General features: G+C 44.9%; 1 protein-coding gene across 1 annotated transcript in view; it reads left to right on the top strand.

The window, feature by feature from the left end:
* The window catches only part of LOC122785272 (meteorin-like protein), a 5,122-nt gene extending 4,801 nt beyond the window's left edge, over positions 1-321 (top strand). Inside the window, exon 4 of the mRNA XM_044051001.1 lies at positions 152-321. Within this exon, the coding sequence (XP_043906936.1) occupies positions 152-321 (170 nt within the window). The remainder of the gene's footprint in view (positions 1-151) is intronic.
* The last annotated feature ends 254 nt before the right edge of the window (positions 322-575 follow it).

Below are 575 nucleotides of genomic sequence, written 5' to 3'. Positions count from 1 at the left end.
GTTCTGAAATATAGTCCTTATAAACTCCAGGTAAACCCCACGACACATTAGAAAGTGAAAATCTTTGGGAAAATAGGTTACTTCTATAAAGAACAATTGTGGAAAATATAAAGAGAAGGGAAAGGCGTGGATTCCCACAATTGCTCCACAGCAAGCAGAGCTGAGTGGCTCGACGTCATGGTCACTGGGAGCCCACGCACCCTCAGCATGCCAGAGGTAACCGATACGCCGTCAGCACTCATCCAAGCTCGGAAACCCACTAAATCTATGCTTCCTTCCAATAAAGTGCAAGGAGGGGCCAACCCAGCACACCACAGTTAATCATATCACACCAAAGGGAAATCATGGAGACTTGAGAAAGGGGCACTTTTAAGTGGGTAAGAGACTTGGCATGATAACCAAGATAAAGACAGAAAAGTGTGCATGTATGGGCGAAGACTTGTCCATTAAAACCAGCACGCACCAGAAGCACGACCATGCGTCATGCATTACTCAAGTAACATTTTGCATGAAACATGGACTTTTTCCAAGACCAAGTGGTAATTGTGTCATTTTTTCTTCGGATGCAGCCCCAA

Source organism: Solea senegalensis, linkage group LG19 (genome assembly GCF_019176455.1).
Source record: "Solea senegalensis isolate Sse05_10M linkage group LG19, IFAPA_SoseM_1, whole genome shotgun sequence".
NCBI lineage: Eukaryota > Metazoa > Chordata > Actinopteri > Pleuronectiformes > Soleidae > Solea > Solea senegalensis.
This window is presented reverse-complemented; position numbering and strand designations above follow the sequence as displayed.